Source organism: Amblyomma maculatum, chromosome 7, assembly GCF_055883805.1.
Source record: "Amblyomma maculatum isolate TAMU_Amacu chromosome 7, ASM5588380v1, whole genome shotgun sequence".
Lineage (NCBI taxonomy): Eukaryota > Metazoa > Arthropoda > Arachnida > Ixodida > Ixodidae > Amblyomma > Amblyomma maculatum.
In genome coordinates, this window is record NC_139350.1 from 117,800,652 (window position 1) to 117,818,477 (window position 17,826).

Consider the following 17,826-nt stretch of genomic DNA (forward strand, 5'->3'; position numbering starts at 1 on the left):
AGGCTACCCGCAGTGTTCGTTCCCTAGAGTTCCCTAGAAGGTTATGAACTAGAAAGTGCGCGCTGGAGCAGTGCTATCTGTGCAGGTCTGTATTTCAGTCGGTCTTGGTTTGTTGATCGGTGTGGTGTGCGTTCGTTCACTTTTTCTCGTTCGTCGAATGCCTGCGGAGCGTCCGCATCGCGTGCTGCCCGTTGCAGATCTCCACTTGTGTCGTGAACGTGCTTTCAGGGACAGGAAATATCCCTGCGAGTATGAGCTGCAACTGCGATCTCGCTTCGGCCGGGTCGGCATCCGTTAACCGCGCTGCCTCACACCGACATTATCACCCGACTCATCGCAGTCTTGCGTTAGCTTCATACTGCATGGTGCTTCTGGCGTTGAAGTTTTTGCTACCGGCGGCTTTCTCATAAAGGCTGGTGAACCGGTCGGCGTGGACGAGTCGACGGCGAGCCGGGCAGAAAGAAGAGTCGTTCTCGCACTGAAACGCAACGCCGCAGCCTGGACACGGTAAGAGCCGCCGTTGTCATTTCACCCATTTTGCCTGTTGTGATGTTTCTTCACCAGTAGAGTCAAGGCAAGAAGAAATAGAAGAAATTGTTCTAAATCTTATACCTTTATTTAGCGGTTGTTGTGATATGCAGGGCCCATAGAGGACGTTACCGACAGCGAAGCAACGTTTTCAGGAACGTTTTTTTTTCGCCTATTACGGTCATAAGCCTTTATTGTCTTGATCGAGCACAACGGTTTAGTAAGTCCGGTTTATAGTACCGATTGCGCAAATAGACGGGGTTTGCATCATACAGGGTCTACGACAAGTTGCTTTTTTTTGGAAGGCTTGACATGGGGGGGGTGGCATAGAATGAGGCTGTCTTTTAACGTAAAAGGAATCATGCAGTCTATTTTCTTCAAGGAATCGGAGCAAGCTGCGGCTCTTAATTTGTCCATTAGCCACAAGTGTAAACGTTCCCCCTTTGTAGACGACAGTCGATCCAGCTTCTTGTAGTCGTCTTATTCTTGACGGCTCATTCCTGGCCATGTCCATAAAATATGTCGAAGATCCACCAGCTTGCCTTGGACACTCAGGGCATGTGCTCTGCACTGCATCCTCTTCAGAATCCCAGCGGCACGTCACCGACGGAGCAAGGGACGACAAGTCCTGCTGCGCTATGGCATCAGCGTGTAATTTAATCTCGGTTTTGTGCCGCCACATGATTGTCTGAAACTGTTAGCGATGAATATGCACACCAGAAGTGATATAGGCTTCCTGCTTTACAGCTGGCCATCACAGGATGAGCTGCCGGGCTGCATGAGCGACCTCTGTGCTGCTGGAGGTTTCCCCGACATCGTGGGCGCCATCGATGCCACTCATGCCAAGATCCAGGCCCATGAGCTGTAAGAGGAAGCGTACATATAAATAGCCAAAGTCTGCATGGATAACCACTGCAGCAGGATGCCGCTGTAAGTGCCCGATTTGAAGAGCTGAGCGAGGGCGCTGTGTGTGAGCACTCGTGCGTCGTATGTGCCAACGGGCCACTTTGCGACCGCATCGAGGATATGGCACTTGCTGTCCACCACAAGCTGCACAACGATGGAGAGGTCGAAATGGCTATATGGCTTTGGCATCATATCTACTGGCGGCATTATTCTTTCCTACTAATTTTTAATGAATTAACTTAATGATTACATTCTTTTTCCGCATTGATCAACACCGCAAATAAATCGTCTATGCTTTCCTGACATCAGTGCTTTTGGCTGCCTTTGAGTGCGCTCTGTAGCAGTTTTCGATATATGAAAAATGGCTGCTAAAGCCTCGAACTTAGCATAGCGTGCGCTTTAGAAGCTTCGACGCCACTTTTCTCTATAATCGCGCCATCATACACGAACTTGCTCGCCTGCTTGCTGTCGTACAAACGTCAGGTTTCCTGCACGCAACTGTGATTAAAAAGCCTTAATTTGTTCCCTCTATACGCAATGAAAAAAGGAAAAGTGAAGCCGCCAACAATCTCCTCTCTCTCCACGCACACACACGCATGCACGCGAACACCTACGCACGCGCGCACGCACTTCGATTTAAAAGTTGCCAATCAAAACATCATTACTAGAACCGTCATATTATCGTACGCAAAATACAAAAACACGTTAGGTTTATTCCAGCCCAGTGATATGGAGTTTTGTTTTCGCAGCCGTCTCAAGAAGCCCTTTTTGTATCTGCGACGCCACCGGTATACAGCTATGATGGTTCGTATTTGTCGCTTAGAGTCGGTCGAGGATTCTGTACGGGGCACACGGACTTAAAGTTAAATGTCACATTTTGAAGAAAGCTAGGCCTTGAAACCCATCAACTCCACGGCCTTGTACCCTTTTTTCTTCTACAGAATGCAGCTGCTACCTCGTTGACTATTTCTTGAAGCATACCACATTATGAAAAGAAAGCAATCAAATGCATATGCTGTTCGACCACGTGGCAACAAGCCCGCCATAAAAATAAATTACCGACAAGTAAGAAAGGGAACTGTAAACCTAGAAAGAGAATGGCAAAGCCAATGATGCAGCAGAGTAGGAAAGGATGATGGGCGATTTTCCAAGCTCGGTCATCCCAAGGGAAATGTCTGAGGGATGTGGGGGCCGAAGCCACAGGAGGACAAAAATCCCAACATTTGGTGTCGGATCAACCACCAGATTCTTTTTGTCCTACTGGCACAAACAAGCGCTACACCGAGCTAGCTGAGCTCACCTGACCCCGGTGCATTTTGTGTCCCTACGAGTCATTATTTGCAATTCACAAATGTCCCTTCATGTCCTCAGTGAACTGAAACAGTGAACTGATTACGGGAAACGTGCACATAGTTAGCACTGTCATATTGTGATTTAATGCTCTGCAAGGTGACAGATGGCCGAAAGTTTCGACCACCTGGAGTTCTTAAGCGTACACGGGCATCCAACAGAAAACGTTCGCCTTGCTTTCCGCCTCCATCGTAAAGCAACCGCCGCGGGTCGAATTCAAACCCGCATCCTTGGGAACAGCAACTCTAACCACTGCTCCACCATGACGGAGACGAGTAGCAATGTGCTTGTACGCTGACAAAGACTCGCTAGGAGATCCACAGATGGCAGCCGCTACCGCTATCGCGTCATGCCCAAAACATGGAGCCTTAATGGTATGCTGTTTATATTTAACACTTTGTGTACACCAAAATAACAGCTCTTTGCATTGAGAGTAAAGAAATGCGGGCTTTGCTAAATAAGTAACCCTAACGGCCTATCAACTACTGGCGGCTAAACAATTTGCAAATCAACTTTGTCCTTTTCGCAGGGTTTTCCAACATGGCATTGAGACACTTCTCTGTGGAAACCTCGAAAGCTAAGGTAGTACGTATTTCCGCACCAGAGGTTCATTAGAGGACAACTTTGCTGCCCCAAACAAGGAGGGCCAAATACAGTAAAAAAAGATTACAGCATTGCTCTTTAGATTGCTTAAGAGCTGGAAATGCCTTTCTCCTGCACAATTCCTTAGCCGTGGCGTTTTGTGTCAATCTCGCTAGATGGTGCAACGCGTCTGTAAAGTATAGGGCGCCTCTATGTCAGCGCTACCATTCAGAGTGGTGCCATCCTTTGACCTGCCCCGAGCCGCCTCTCTCTTGCTGTAACGCCATTTTTAAACACGGTGGTAGCTCGGCACTGTTGCAGTTGCTTGGTGCGAGCAGATAAGCAGCGAGGTGGCATGAAGCGAGTTGCGAGCGACTACCGTCGGAGCCATGGAGGAAGGAAAGAACTTAAGGAGGCCCTGACGTCACTTTGTGGAAGCCGGCATGGCCGCGCTGCGACCGGACGCTGCAATGTCTCTCCTCCTCCTTTACCCTCCGCATTTTCTATCTCCGCAATGCTCGCGTACCTCGAGCCCTTAGCAACGCTGTTGCTAGTTCCCCGAGTTTTCATAGCAACCGCCATGCCGTTGCTAATTTCCCGACTTGGCTAACCGTCAATTTTGACATCACTTCTGCCACACCGTCTCCAATGCATTGGGAATGGCAAAGGCCTCTGAGCGATGCCAGACACTGCTGGCAGATGCAAAACACAGGTTGCGCTGGGCCCTAAACTACACAACAATGGGAAATTAGCTCACACGTCAATTTCAAAACGAGCCGCACGCTTGTTGAAAGCATTATGTTGCGGAAAATCTGCCCACGTGACATACACCCTCCTCCTCCCATCCATTTGAATCGTCGGCGGAGAGAGCGGCGGCAGGCGCGGGCGGCCACCGCAAGTATCGCGTGCCGTTAGGAATTTTTTTTTAGGAGAGAAGTGAAGAGATGCAACTTGATGGGCTAGTATTGTGTAAAGAAACAGTTCGACCGTACCGGCTACTGATAATAGTGCCAGTTCTGCAGTTCCTGCTTATCACAAGTATTTTCCGCGCTTCACCTAAAACATTGCCGGAAACGTTACAACCGATAGCGACACTGTTAGCTTTCTTAGGCTGGTGACAGTTGCTGCTTGAAGCCGCTCACGGAACATTCAGGAATGTTTGATTGTGCTTTTGTTTGATATATTATATCTTTTATCCTGCTCTCAGGTGGGTACGAACGCATTTTCGCGATCCGAGTGTTTACGCCTGAAAAAACAGGAGCCGCCAGTGTCGCCAGCAATTTTCCCTCCCTATTGCTTCTACGGGAGTCTCACCCCACTGAGCTAAGCTTGTGTTGTTCGAGGCTGCGAGCACTCACTGGCGGTTTTGCTTGTATGAGAGTGTTAGATCGCGTGACTGTTCAAGTCCAGAGAGAGAAACTTACGATCTTTTCTGTGCCCGGATGTGCATTGGATGAATCTGCAAATTGCTACGTTGTTTTCGCTTCCCCGTGACTCAAGGCGAGGTGAGAAGCCCAACTGAGGGGAAACCCACGCGAAAGAAATGAAAGCTCATATATCGGCGAGATAACTGCAAGAGAGTTTATTCTTAGTGACTTATATTTGGAACAAATACTGTGTAGTCTGCATGCGGCTGCGGCGTAAGTATATAGCATATCGGCACGCAAATAGACAAAGCCGGATCAGGCAGACTCAAGGGATCAAGGTTTTATACTACGGCGTCTTGATCCATCCCAACGACCCATTATCGACCAGCTACTCACCGACGACTCCGATTCTTCCATCAATAGGTCCGTGCTGCGTGACGATGCATTGTTCAGACGCAACTTGCGCCCAGATGGTGTGGATCTTTTGCTCGTTGTCCCTACTTATCTCCGCTCTGCTGTTCTGACAAAACTTCATGACGCCCCTACAGCTGAGCACCTGGGAGTGTCACTCACGTATGATAAAGTACGCCTCCGGTTTATCTAGCCTGGCCTTTATCGATCTGTTCGCTGCTAGGTTGCAGCTTGTGACATGTGCCAGCGTTATAAGAAGCCGCCGCTTCAGCCCAGCGGTCACCTTCAACCAATCCACATTTCTCCTGACCCATTTTTCCGCGTCAGTCTCGACCTCCTTGCGCTTTTTCCGACATCGACTTCCGGGAACAGATGGATTGCTGTCGCCACTGATTACACAATGCGGTGCGCTAACACAAGAGCCACCCCTGCCATTTGTGCCACCGATGTCGCTGATTTAGGTCATCCTGCTTCATGGTGCTCCCCGTCAACTACTTCCCCGTGACTCAAGGCGAGGTGAGAAGCCCAACTGAGGGGAAACCCACGCGAAAGAAATGAAAGCTCATATATCGGCGAGATAACTGCAAGAGAGTTTATTCTTAGTGACTTATATTTGGAACAAATACTGTGTAGTCTGCATGCGGCTGCGGCGTAAGTATATAGCATATCGGCACGCAAATAGACAAAGCCGGATCAGGCAGACTCAAGGGATCAAGGTTTTATACTACGGCCCTCTCATGCATCGTTCTGATTTACGCCTGTGAGAGAGCCCCGTGTGCAGCATGACACAACGAAATGGTTGTATCATGCCGCGGCGCGCAATCTCTGATTTCATATGAAAGCGCACAGCAACAAAAAATTAGAGGGTCCTTCAGATGTTTCTTAAGAGGAGAATGATGAAAGCCTACCCTTCCTCTACTGTAATTTGCCTCTTATCGGCGTTTGTTATAAATGGTTTACAGGAAAGGAAAGGCGTAGTATCTGTCACACTTTCTCCGGCATGTATAAACTAGGCTGTTGGCGTAGTCGAGAATGTGCTGTACCAATCAGCGCCTCTTGCATTTATTTTTTTACTGAAAGCCAGATCAGGCAGACTCAAGCGATCAAGGTTTTCTCCTACGCCTCTTTCACCTATCGTGCTGATTTACGCCTGTGAGGGAGGCCCGTGTGCAACATGATACATCGAAATGGTTGTATCATGCCGCGGCGCGCAATCTGTGATTTCATATGAAAGCGCTGAGGCACAAAAAGTTATAGGGTCATTCAGATGCCTCTCAAGAGAAGAATGGTGAAAGCCTACCCTTCCTTTCCTATAATTTGCCTGTTATCTGCGTTTGTTATAAATGGTGTACAGGAAAGGAAAGGCGTAGTATCTGACAAACTTTCTCCGGCAAGTATAAACTAAGCTGTTGGCATAGTCGACAATGTGCTATGCCAGTCAGCGCTTTTGCATTTTTTTTCACTATCAGCCAGATCAGGCAGACTCAAGCGATCATGGTTTTCTTCTACGGCCCCTTCATCCATCGTGCTGATTTACGCCTGTGAGGGAGGCCCGTGTGCAACATGACACATCAAAATAGTTGTATCATTCCGCGGCCTGCAGTCTGTTATTTCATATGAAAGCGGACCGCAACAAAAAATTAGAGTGTCTCTTAGATATCTCTTAGGAGGAGAATGCCTAAAGGCTACCCTTCCTCTCCTATAATTTGCCTCTTATCGGCGTTTGTTATAATTGGTCTACAGAAAAGGAAAGGCGTAGTATCTGTCACATTTTCTCCGGCAAATAAAAACTAAGCTGTTGGCATAGTCGAGAATGTACCAATCAGCGCCTCATGCATTTATTTTTTTTTACTACAAGCCAGATCTGGCAGCCTCAAGCGATCAAGGTTTTCTCCTACAGCTCTTTCATCCATCGAACTCATTTACGCCTTTGAGAGAGGCCCGTGTGCAGCATGACACAAGGATATGGTCGTATCATGCCGCGGCTCGCAATCTATGATTTCATATGAAAGCGCACAGGCGCAAAAATTTAGAGGGTTCTTCAGATGTCTCTTAAGAGGAGAATGGTGAAAGCCTACCCTTCCTCTCCTATAGTTTGCTACTTAACGGTGTTTGTTATAATTCGTGTACAGGAAAGGAAAGGCGTAGTATCTGTCACACTTTCTCCGGCATGTATAAACTAGGCTGTTGGCAGAGTCGAGAATATGTTGTACCAATCAGCGCCTCATGCGTTTATTTTTTTTTACTACAAGCCAGATCTGGCAGCCTCAAGCGATCAAGGTTTTCTCCTACGGCTCTTTTATCCATCGTGCTCATTTACGCCTATGAGAGAGGCCCGTGTGCAGCATGACACAAGGATATGGTCGTATCATGCCGCGGCTCGCAATCTATGATTTCATATGAAAGCGCACAGGCGCAAAAATTTAGAGGGTTCTTCAGATGTCTCTTAAGAGGAGAATGGTGAAAGCCTACCCTTCCTCTCCTATAGTTTGCTACTTAACGGTGTTTGTTATAATTCGTGTACAGGAAAGGAAAGGCGTAGTATCTGTCACACTTTCTCCGGCATGTATAAACTAGGCTGTTGGCAGAGTCGAGAATATGTTGTACCAATCAGCGCCTCATGCGTTTATTTTTTTTACTACAAGCCAGATCTGGCAGCCTCAAGCGATCAAGGTTTTCTCCTACGGCTCTTTTATCCATCGTGCTCATTTACGCCTATGAGAGAGGCCCGTGTGCAGCATGACACAAGGATATGGTCGTATCATGCCGCGGCTCGCAATCTATGATTTCATATGAAAGCGCACAGGCGCAAAAATTTAGAGGGTTCTTCAGATGTCTCTTAAGAGGAGAATGGTGAAAGCCTACCCTTCCTTTCCTATAGTTTGCTACTTAACGGTGTTTGTTATAATTGGTGTACAGGAAAGGAGAGGCGTAGTATCTGTCACACTTCCTCCGGCAAGTATAAACTAAGCTGTTGGCATAGTCGAAAAAGGGGTTTCCAATCAGCGCCTCATGTATTTATTTTTTTCACTGTCAGCCAGATCAGGCAGACTCAAGCGATCAAGGTTTTCTCCTACGGCTCTTTCATCCATCGTGCTGATTTACGCCTGTGAGAGAGGCCCGTGTGCAGCATGACACAACGATATGGTCGTATCATGCCGCGGCGCGCAATCTACGATTTCGTATGAAAGCGCACAGGCACAAAAATTTAGAGGGACCTTCAGATGTCTCTTAACAGGATAATGGTGAAAGCCTACCCTTCCTTTCCTATAGTATGCTACTTAACGGCGTTTGTTATAATTGGTGTACAGGGAAGGAAAGGCGTAGTACCTGTCACGCTTTCTGCGGCAAGTATATACTATGGTGTTGACATAGTCGGCAGTGCGCTGTACCAGCCTCCTGTATTTATTTTGTTTTTCACTGCAAGACAGATCACTCAGACTCAAGCGATCAAAGTTTTCTCTTACGGCCCTTCAATCCACCTGGCTGATTTACGCCTGTTAGGGAGGCCCATGTGCAGCATGACACAGCGAAATTGTTGTATCATGCCGCGGCGCGCAATCTGTCATTTCACATGAAAACGCACCGCAACAGAAAATTAGAGGGTCTCGACGAAAGCTTACCCTTCCTCAACTATAATTTGCCTCTCATTTGCGTTTGTTGCAGCTCTACATACAATTATATATAATTGATGTACAGGAAAGGAAAGGCACTGTATCTGTCACACTTTCTATGGCAAGTGTGAGTGTGGACTGTACACCATCGCTCCTGCCGCTTGGCGTTCCTTGGCGCGCGTTCGAATGCGTGATCGCAAATGGCAGGAACGCTAGACAAGAAAGTATCTCACGGAATATGACAGATCTGGCGCACACCTCTCACGCATGGAATTTCGTTCCATGAGCCTAGAAAGGTTTTCGCATTAAAAAGCAGGAAATGAAAACAGGGCCAGGGGACCACCGCTGCAGCGTCGCCGCTCGGCCCTTCAGCGATTTGAAGCGCGTAGGATTGAATCGATCAATCCACACTATGTAGGCACCTGCTGATAGGAATAGGCCCCATCTTCTGTGTAGATTTCATGTGCAGCCTGCAGATAGTACTGCAGCAGAGTTTTGCTTCGCTCAGTCGCCATCGCATGAAGTGCCTACCAAATTGCTCCTCACAGTTTATGTACTGCACATACATCAGCTAATTTAATTTTGAAATTAATCGTATGTAATATTATGTTCTGTATTTGCCGAAAGCACCCAGGTCTCCGAGGTAGAGTGTATGGCTTACGTCTGTTTACTGTAAAGAAGACTACGGTTCTTGCTTTTAGAGAACGTTTGATTTTAGCGGGAGTGATAAGGCTCTACGATACGGGCGAAAAGCAAACCATTAGGCCCGATCGCTTTCGGCGAAGACGTATACCTACAACGTACGTCTGGTCTGCCCCAGCGTTTCCATAGAGGCGTGGAGTAGTGTGTGATGCGCTGTATCGATGACCGCACAAAAACGTCCAGGCAAACTTGTGCATACGACACTGCCAACAGGTTCCTCTCGCGGCCTGGAGTCCTCTGTCTTTTTTCACCCCTGTATTTATTTTTATCTATTTGTGATCTATTAGCAGCAACACCAACTTCGTTTTACGCAAATTGAACCAATATGCCTCGACGGTTTGATTTGCGACGCAAAAGAGACAGTTTGGATCTCATCTTACATTTTCTTTGGGTGCATATAATTTTACTTACGTTCCTAAATACCCCTATCGCAGTTGCGTCATGTTGGGGCCTTGTAAACACATATATAACCTGACTATTTAATCACTTCTCCTCCGCGTGACCTCGTGACACTCTCGACCAAATCGAATTTTCTCTACGCATATCAAATGAGATACAAGGACTAGTACGTTTTCCGCAGATTTGGAAACCTAACGCTCGAAAAATTCGTACCTGAGGCGGATGATGCGCGCAGCGTTTGTCTTGACAATTCGTCCGTTTAAGCACTTGCCTTGACTTGCGTGCTTTTATCGCAAAACAAGAAAAGGTAATGATTAACTCTGATAAACATAGTAACCAAATCGAAACCTTCGTCACGTTTAGCTCCACCCGCCTCTCTCCGTCTCTGTGCAGCAGCCAGCTCTCGGCTAACTGCGTCCACTGGACGATATTATTCGGCCTCTTCTCTTTGTCTGCCACTCTGAGACACAAACAGTTAACGAGACATCTCACCTCGATCATCCATAACGAGCATTTAACCGGTATATAAACCAGCATTTAAAGTTCTCTGCCTCGTTCTGTGGTTTCCGCACCAACAGATATGGCCGACTCAAAGAACGCAATCAGCCATCTGGCCTATGCCACTAATAAATGCATCTGTTATTAGTGGCATAGGCCAAGGCCAGCATAGGCCAAGGCGGCGCTTCGACTCTAATTACGACAGCTGCGGAGGCTATCTAGACAGAGAAAGTGCCACGGCTCCAGCGTAGCTGAGATTGGGGCGGCGTCATGGTTGTCACGTAACAAGGCCGCGGCTATCTCGCGGTTACCTTAGTTTCGACGGCAGCGGCTTAGTGTTATCATAGCTACCACGTGGTTTTTCCTCGGTTCATGATCAAACACGCGCACACGGCGAAGAAGTTTCGGAGTGTAGTAGGGAAAGCTTTCGCTGTTGAAATTTGAACCCGGGCACCTGTCGCCGACTGCGCCACGTGTTGGCCTCCAACAGAGTTGCCACAGTCAAGGCTGTTCCCGTTTCCCAACCTTCTCATCCCTCATGACGAAGTCCTAGCGCGCTTTGCTTCTCTTTTCTATCAGCTCCATTGTTCTTTTTTTCGTCGCACGGTATCATGATTACAACCATATGGCAGCGTATTTGTTCCTGTAGGCGGTATGCTTTATCAAGGTTCCGGAGAAACAAAAGCGCAAAAGAGCTGGCACACTATGCTTTATCCGGATGCAAGGGACTACACCACTCATTTAGGCGTGCTTATTACTTCACGTTTTGCTTATTTAAGTGGTGACTTCTTGTTTATCTCAGTGGACAATAAACCCGTTCGCGGATCAGAAATGTCTAAACCTTCTTCAGACTCGATCAGTGACCGTAAATCAGTTCATTTAATGCCTTGCCAGAATTATTTTCGTCGAACCATTGATTACGCAAACGCCAAATTGCCGCATTGCATTTATTGGAAGTACACAATGTGCCAGGATATATGTTAGAATGGTTTTCGTGTAAGTGCATTGCCACATGCAGGACTAAAAGCCACATAATATTCCTTCCGACTTCAGCAGCAATCTTGAAATAGCGTGGTGGTCACTGAAAAGAAGCTTCGTGCCCAGCTGCTCAGTCGACTCCCCGCACGTCGGTTCGTCCTATCCGCCACAATGCTCTGGTAGGGTCTGCTCACCATGCGGCGAACCTCTTTCAGCCGCTCACGACGGCGCTGCAGAAGCTCTGCTCTAGACAGCACCTGATGTGAAACATCTGCGGGCTGGTCCCCGTTGCCACTGTTGAGGAATGAGAGGTTAGAGTCATGAGAGGGGAATTTATGGCAACTCTATTGAGGGCATACATGCATAAACGAGTTTGTGGCAGTAAACATGAGAAGGATCCCGGCGAGTAAGCCGCATTATAGGTACACACGAAAGAGAATGCACTCGGCAAATAGCGAGAATGAATCACCTCGGTAGAGCTTAATTCACTACTTTGACTTTTACAGGAAAAAAACGTCACCCTTGAACAAAGAAAGGCGGTATCAAAAAGTGCGATCACCCCCCCCCCCACCCCATACACTCACTCTCCTAACACAGATCGTACTTAAGTGAACAGAAACCATTTTCTGTTTCTTGAGGAGAACAGGATCTTCTTCTTTAATTTTCCTTTAAAGAGGTTTTCAAGGTGAATAATTGTTTTCTTGTTTACCATTCTCGCTTCTGCAGAGTAAATATTCCTACTCGTTGTCTTGATCAAAATTTGTTGCGTCAGTCGCGAGACTGCATACTCTTTCAGCCGATTGATACGTTCTGAACGTACCGCATGAGCAGCGTAATGAGAATAGTTCACTGCATTGAACAGCTGCATTTTAAAATGTGAGTAAATTTCTGCTCTACTCGGAGTCTATGGAACGCCAGGAATTATTGTTTTTAGCAAGCTAAAGGAAAACGGCAGCGATTGAAATTTCTATGCTAATGAGCGCATGTGGGACAACAGCGCCGTAAATCAGAGCATTATTGATTTGGACAGTTTTTAGAAGCATGCATAACGAGAACTAGCACCACAAGGAGAGCCGCATATGGAGGCTATTAACGCCGTCTATCTATGCACCTAAATGCGGAGCTTAACTGTCTCCATAATTTGTTTCTTAAGATTTCAGCCTTGGCCTCCGGTATTTTGACAACCACGAGCCTCCTGACGATCGTGGAGCCCTGAGCTACGACAGAGGAAAAGAACGTATTGTTACGGTGTCCAATCTGCATCAACTGCTTACGCGTAGGCCACATTTATTGTCGCTACCGTAGCCGTTGGGTTCCGCCACCTCGACCTCGCTACTATACTGACCGCAGCGCTGAATATCGACCATACTCACACTATCTCCGTGATACGCGGTTTCGTAACTTTATCTCGCCAGCTCCGCGCATGTCTAGTCGCTCACCGTCTCCCCAGACCCGGCGCCCCCGCTCGCCCCCACACGCCCTTCTTCATCCCCCCCCCCCCTTCTCTGGCTCTCTACGGGAATGTGACGACCCGGCCTGAAAATTCTCTCCTGACCATGGCTGATCGACACAACCTTCTCGACATTTATCTGGGCGGTGTACCTGTAACCGTTTTAATTGACACTGGCGCCCTAGCTTTTCTCCTTATTTCATCCTTTCGTCGCCTTCTGAGCAAAGTTTTGACCCTCGCCACTTCCTCTGCCGTATGTGCAGCTGCTGTCGTTTTAATGCGCTATGCTCGTGTTAGCATTGCCGACCGTATTGCTCCTGTGCTGTTCACCGTTATAGAGCGCTGTCCTTGCCATTAAATTCTCGGCATTGATTTTTGACCGCCCATGCTGCCCTTATCGACTGCACCACTGGCCTTCGATCTACGCTTGGACCTCCCACTTTGCTACAACAGCGCCTCTCAGATACATTGTCCCCGCGCTGCTGAATTTGTTCGCCTACCACCTGAAGCAGCCTTATATGTTCCAAGTCTCGTTCTCCTCTGTTCCTGATGGCACATATAATTTATTGCCCTATCACTGATAGTATCCTTTAGCGCTATGCCATCCTTCCTCAAATCGTCACTGTCACTGCCAACGGCACCTACCTTCCGATCTTAACTTCAGCGTCTCTGCCCAAGAGTTGCCCCAAGGCATCGTACTCGGCGAACTGCTTTCCCTCACCGAGTGCACACTTTCTGCTGTCTCACCTGAACTCCAACCTGATTAATGTGCAGCCCCGCTCTAAGCCACATCTCATTGCGACCTCATTTCTGAAATGATTGCTACGGATCTGCCACCAGACCAAGCTCACGCAGACTCGCAACTCTGGGATTCCTACAAGGACATCTTCGATTTCGGCAACTGTCCTCTCCCTGAAACCTCCGTTGCGACACACCGCATAAAAACCGGCGATGCTAGCCCGATTCACAGCTGATCGTACCGTATATCTCTTTCTGAGGGGCAATCATACAAACTGAGTCGACAAGATGCAGGCTAACATTATGCCCTTCAACACTCCATCGGCATCACCTGTCACCTTAGTGAGAATTACGGCAGTTGGAGGTTCTGCGTTGATTACCGCCAACTGAATGCGATCACAAAGAAAGACGTATACCCGCTGCCCCGAAAAGACTACGCGCTGGACTGCCTGCATAGAGCTAGCTATTTCTCTTCAATTGATCTTCGTTCAGGATACTGGCAAATAGCGGTAGACGAACGTGATTGTGAAAAAACTGCCTTTGTTACCTCTGATGGCCTATACCCATTCAAAGTTATGCCTTTTGGCCTCTGCAACTTCTGGCGACCTTCGAGCGTACGATGGACTCTCTCCTGTTTTTTTTTTTGTTTGCAAACGGCCCACGTGCCTGTGCTACCTCGACAACGTGGTAGTGTTCTCCCCGACATTAAAAACCTACCTCGCTTATCTTTCTACGATCCTTTCTGTCTTACGCAATGCTGATCTCCAGGTGAACTAAAAAAATGCAGCTTCAGCCAATGCCAGATAAAGGTTCATAGCCACTTGGTTGCATAAGTCGGCGGACTCACTCATGGGCCGACTCATTCGGGCTCACTCAGGCTCACACTCAGATCATGATCTGAGTCGTGAGTCCGGACTCACATTTAGATCATGATCAGAGTCGTGAGTCCGGACTCACATTTAGATCATGATCAGAGTCGTGAGTCCAGACTCGCATTCAGATTATGAACTGAGTCTTGCCGAGTCCGACCTAGAAAGTTCCTATGAAATCAAATGAATTTTTGCTCAGTGGTTGAAGAATCATGATCTGAAGTGATGGAGTGAGTAATAGGCACAAGTCGATAATTAGATCCTAGCGGACTCGAATTGCCGGGGTAATTCTAGTAATTAATAAGCTTCTTGATGATCTGATGATGTAGAGCAATTTTGTTGTTTTTTATTACGCAATCATTTTGACTGTGGCGATAATTGCACGTTAATCGAACATTCGTTCTCGTTGGCGTGTTGTATTGCGGTAGCTATATAGTTCTTCCTTTGCGTTTTATTTACTTCGGAGTATCTCGCAAATGATTTCACGGGTTAGCTGCTTGTTGGTGCACAGCGATGCGAACGTTCCAGGCTAGCAGTACATAGCTAATAATATCAGGCTAAGTTCGAAGAGACCATTCTGTAACCACATTATTAATGTTCTTATTGTGAAAGAAGTCACAGGCTTACCACCACTGACCAAGAACCTTGTCCGATATTTCTTTTTGTGTGTCATTGCTCTAATTGGGTGGGCTTTTTGAAGAGGTCACAAATACGTGGCTACGTACGTGGGTAATTTAAACGCATTAAGTATAGCTGAAATTTTGCTTCGGTCGATTTGGTCCAAAACCTGTCCGACATAATTCCACTACGGCGACCAGGATGGTGACATCCAGGGCCGCCTTATATTTTGCCCACCCACCGCCGAAATTTGACCTCGACTGATTTGGGCAAAAATCTAGCCAATTTAATATGCCTATGGCGAACAAGATGGTGACCTCCAAATGTGACCGGGCCCACCCTCAAATTTGGTCCCCTCACCCCAGTAGATTGACCTGAGTCGATTTTGGACCAAAATGAACGGACAGCATAATTCGATTACGGCGAGCACGATAGTGACCTCCAAATTTTGGTTTGGGTCACACACGGTTTACCAACCCTCCAAATTTGATTTTGGCCAATTTGCGCCAAAAAAGATCAGTTCCTATAATTGCACTGACCATCCTCGACTCTATGGTTACCTATAAAGTTGGGCATAACCATTTCCAGACTTTGCACAGGCCGCCTTCGAAGTTTCACCGTTATAATTGGTATCCAACCATTATTGACTGTGCCCGATGGCAACCACCAAATCGGCCATAGTCTTACCAAAAATTTGGCCCGTGCTATTGCTAAAAAGACCAAGCTTTCGTACTATAATCAGCTTAAAAGAGATAATCCCTACCATAATTTTCCTTTTCCTGTAACCTTTCAAATCATTCATTACTGAAGAAAACAGTCTAATCATCTAACGTTACACATTTTTTTCTATTTATTTTCTGTGTTTTTCTCTGTACTGCCTACCGCCTACCCATACTTGCAGAGAGTGGAAATGAGTGAGTCTAAGATGAGTGAGTCCCGATTAGTCGAAATTAATGAGCTCAATTGAGTCGTGAGTCGAAGTGAGTGAGTGCAGATGAGTCGTGAGTCAAAAATGAGTTAGTCGAGACGAGTGAGTGAGCCCAGATAAGTTATGAGTCTGAGTGAGCCAGAATGAAGTCATCATGCGTGAGTTTCAGTTCATGAGTCTGAGTCAGCCCGAGTGAGTCGCCAGCTTGCGTGAGTTTGAGTTCATGAGTGTGAGTGATTCCGGGCCTTGTGAGTCTGAGTGAGAGTGAGCCCGCAGATAGACCAAATTTTTCTGAGTGAGCCTGAGTGAGCACACGTAATTATGCCGACCTATGCTTGGTTGACGCCACAGGAATCAAGCCTGACCTTGGTAAAGCCTGTGCCATCCGCAATTTTCCTGCTCCGCGTTCAACAACTGATGTGCGCAGTTTCCCCGGCTTGCGTTCTTAATTCCGACGGTTCGTCCAGAACTTGGCTGACATTACCCGTCCACTCACCACTCTCCTTAAGAAGAACGCGCCTTTTTCTTGAGACCCTCATGAAGCTCGCGCCTTTCAAGCAGTGATTTCGGCCCTCACCGCTCCACCTGTACTGGTCCATTTCAATCCTTCGGCCCCTACAGAACTTCCAACCGACGCCAGTGGCCATAGAATTGGCGCTATTTTTTCCCAGTTCTACCATGCAGTCTCCCGTGTAATTTCCTATGCCAGCCGCCTCCTATCTCCATCTCAGCGCAACTATTCAATTACCGAGCGAGAATGCCTCGCACTTGTTTGGGCGTTGACTAAATTTTGCCCTCTTTTAGGAGGCCCTTTCGTAGTGACCGACCACCATGCCTTGTGTTGATTGCCGTCCCTTGGGGACCCTACTGGGCGCTTAGGTAGCTGGGCCTTGCGCTTACAGAAAAACACATTTGATATCGCATACAAGTCAAGCTGTTTGCATCAAGGGGATCAAAAGTGGGGGGGGGCGGTTTGCTGTTTGTCCAGCTATCCCATTGATCCTCCTGAATTACTCGACTGTACTGCTGACGACTACGTGTTGTCAATCACGGACTTTCTGCATATCGGCGCCGAACAGCGTCTTGATCCATCCCAACGACCCATTATCGACCAGCTACTCACCGACGACTCCGATTCTTCCATCAATAGGTCCGTGCTGCGTGACGATGCATTGTTCAGACGCAACTTGCGCCCAGATGGTGTGGATCTTTTGCTCGTTGTCCCCACTTGTCTCCTCTCTGCTGTTCTGACCCAACTTCATGACGCCCCTACAGCTGGGCACCTGGGAGTGTCACTCACGTATGATAAAGTACGCCTCCTGTTTATCTGGCCTGACCTTTATCGATCTGTTCGCCGCTAGGTTGCAGCTTGTGACATGTGCCAGCGTTATAAGAAGCCGCCGCTTCAGCCCAGCGGTCACCTTCAACCAATCCACATTTCTCCTGACCCATTTTTCAGCGTCAGTCTCGACCTCCTTGCGCTTTTTCCGACATCGACTTCCGGGAACAGATGGATTGCTGTCGCCACTGATTACACAATGCGGTGCGCTAACACAAGAGCCACCCCTGCCAGTTGTGCCACCGATATCGCTGATTTAGGTCATCCTGCTTCATGGTGCTCCCCGTCAACTACTTGCGGCTCGAGGGCCGTGCCTGATTTCTAAAGTTGTTGGCGACTTGCTCCGGTCATGCTCTACCTGCCACAAATTTATGACAGGCTATCATCCCCAAAGGAATGGCCTTATGGAGCTCCTTAGCCGGACACTTACGGACATGCTGTCCATGTACATTTCTGATCCCAATCGAGACTGGGACGTCAATTTGCCATTTGTCACATTTGCACACAATTCGTCCCGTTTATGTACTACCGGCAACTCACCCTTTTATC

General features: G+C 47.7%; 1 protein-coding gene across 2 annotated transcripts in view; it reads right to left on the bottom strand.

Moving 5' to 3' along the window:
* Positions 1-11,283: 11,283 nt before the first annotated feature.
* Positions 11,284-17,826, bottom strand: part of LOC146184533 (phosphatidylinositol-3,5-bisphosphate 3-phosphatase MTMR14-like) — a 108,771-nt gene continuing 102,228 nt past the window's right edge. For both annotated transcript variants that reach the window (XM_084609416.1, XM_084609415.1), the window contains one exon: positions 11,284-11,629. In XM_084609416.1, coding sequence (XP_084465542.1) covers positions 11,407-11,629 — 223 coding nt within the window. In that variant the 3' untranslated portion in view covers positions 11,284-11,406. The remainder of the gene's footprint in view (positions 11,630-17,826) is intronic.